The sequence below is a fragment of the Myotis davidii genome, unplaced genomic scaffold (genome assembly GCF_000327345.1).
Source record: "Myotis davidii unplaced genomic scaffold, ASM32734v1 scaffold566, whole genome shotgun sequence".
Classification (NCBI taxonomy): Eukaryota; Metazoa; Chordata; class Mammalia; order Chiroptera; family Vespertilionidae; genus Myotis; species Myotis davidii.
Genome location: NW_006296617.1, coordinates 723267 through 725619, shown reverse-complemented (window position 1 = coordinate 725619; position 2353 = coordinate 723267). Strand labels below are relative to the sequence as shown.

The window sequence follows — 2353 nt, the reverse complement described above, 5'->3', positions numbered from 1 at the left end:
AAACGTCTGCTCTAGCCCTGCTTTATTTCCCATTTCTCAGTGACACTTCTGTCTGTCCAGACACTGATTTCGCTGTCCACTATCATTTGGAAGCATGCCTGCCTTTGGGGTTGGCAATGACTTTTATGTGGGAACAGTTGGCAAGAATAACACAAAGAATTCCCTCTGCCAGATTCAACTGTTAAATATTTTTTGCCCTAACACCTTTATCACTTTATCACTTTATCACTTTATCACTTTAAGACCCATCAGAGAGCAACACCAAACTGCAAAGCTGTCCAGGCAAAGCCTTGACTCTATTACACCTGCACCCTGCCTCCCCCACTGCTCCCATGATGTGTTTTCCTTGATCATCCAAACGTGTGGCAGTGCCTAGTTGCTGCAGGCACTGCCCTGGGCACTGGGGAGACAGTGATGAGGGGCAGGATCGGGCATTGGATACAATGTGCCGGGAGCCCAGAGGCCCTCCCGCGGCTGACACTCAGGAGGCCAGGGGAGTTGACACTATGTCAGCCCTCGGTGAGTGGCAGGCAGGGCACACAGCACGAGCAGCGGTTGCACTCACGGTGGAGGAACTGAAAGGGGCCACTCGTTGGGAGGAAGGGAAGTGAGCAGAACCGGGGGCAGTGAAGCGGACAGGCCCCGGCCCCCACGGTCCTGGGCGCTCCCCAGCATGGCTGGTCGTGGGCAGTGTGTCCCACGCTTCAGGGGGCGTGTTAACGTGTGGCTCTGATTCGGTGGGTCCCCTGTGCTGCTGGTCCACACACAGGCCACACCTTGAGTAGCAGGACTTGAAGGGACAGATGTTTTCCACTGATCAGTTTTCCATCCCCCTTGAAGCCAAGGGCCCAGATACCGTTGTTGATCGTAAGGGGAGAGAAAAGCCAAGAACTGCCTGGCAGCTGCCAAGGGGTCCTGCATCCCCGCTATCCCTGGGTGGAGGCACATTAGGGCTCGGTGCACAGGATCTTTATTGGGGGCTGGTAATGTATGCAGCCTCTGCCTGGCATGTGCCAGATTCCAGACTCGCAGAGGGAAGGGGGTGTCTGGCAGGGAGCACAGGGAGGTCAGGCACAGGAAGCCCTCTTACCCGTCAGGTTCCCAGACACCAGCCGAAGGCCAGCACTGCAAGGCCTTCCAAGGAGAGCGGTCAGGCCTGCTGTCCTGCTGCACAGGACCCTCACTGGGGGGACAGGCTGCTCAAATCCAGACTCTGACATTGTCTGCCCGCCAGGCCTCTGTGGGCCCTGGGTCCCTCAGGGCGTGGAACAGTCCTGCCTTCGTGGAGCTGACAGCCTGTGCCGAGCCAGGAATACACAGGGATGCAGTGAAACGTGATCTTGCCGAGCTTGGGCAGAGCTTGGAAGGGAGCTAAGGATGTTCCAGAGTGAATGCAGGGACCCGGATAGTCACTGTTGACCTTTAATAAGACCATCCATGGGGACACGGGGACACATGGGAATAGAGGGAAACGCAAATGCCCGGGGAGGGGCCTGGTCCAGGGCGGCCCGCAGGGCAGCTTGGCTGTCAGCAGACTGCCACGGGGCCGGGCGCTAGGGTTGAGTCGGGGGCACCAGGGAAGGAAATGAAGCTGCCTCCCCAGCACCCAGTCTTGCCGCCAGGCCCCGTGGGGATTTGATGGCAAGTGCAGTGAGAGGCTTTTAAAATCCAAATAGGATGGTGGCCCATCAGCCAGCCATATACATGACTCACGCTGCACACTGACTAAAAATTCATGCTGAGTTGAAGAAGCCAGTCCCAGAAGACCCCGAATTATAGGATTTCATTTCTATAAAATGTCCAGAATCAGGAAATCTCTAGAGACAGAGAGCAGATTAGTGGCTGCCACGGACTGGGGAGGAGGGGAGTGGGGAGTGATTGCTGTGGGTAAGGGGCTTCTTTTTGGGTGATGGAAAGTTCTAGGACTAGACAGCTGATGAATGGACAACTTCATGAAGGTACTTAATGCCACTGAAATGTACACTTTAAACGGGTGGAATTGCACGTGTTGTATTGTATTTTGCTGCGGGACAGGAGTGGCTCCCCTGCCCACTGGTCACGGGACCAGCAGCGGTGAGGGGGCGGTTTATGTGCTAGAGACTTCGTGGTCATTGGCCTTACGCTGTAAGGCTTCCTCAGGGTCCCTGGGATTCCGTGTTCCTCAGTAAATCTAGCTCTCAACCCTGGAGGGGTCCCTGCACCTGACACCTGTCCTGACTGCACCCCCTTTTATCCTTCACCCGCAGATGTTGGCTGACGATGCGGAAGCAGGCGCTGAGGACGAGAAGGAAGTTGAGGAACTAAAGAAGCAGGGCATCAACCCCCTGCCCAAACCACCCCCCGGTGTGGGCCT

The 2353-nt window shown here is 56.2% G+C and overlaps 1 protein-coding gene across 1 annotated transcript in view; it reads left to right on the top strand.

Annotated features, from left to right (window-relative positions):
- Nucleotides 1–2353, top strand: part of ZC3H4 (zinc finger CCCH-type containing 4) — a 36899-nt gene that overhangs the window by 25578 nt on the left and 8968 nt on the right. The window contains exon 11 of the mRNA XM_006772041.2: nucleotides 2247–2345. Within this exon, the coding sequence (XP_006772104.1) occupies nucleotides 2247–2345 (99 nt within the window). The remainder of the gene's footprint in view (nucleotides 1–2246; nucleotides 2346–2353) is intronic.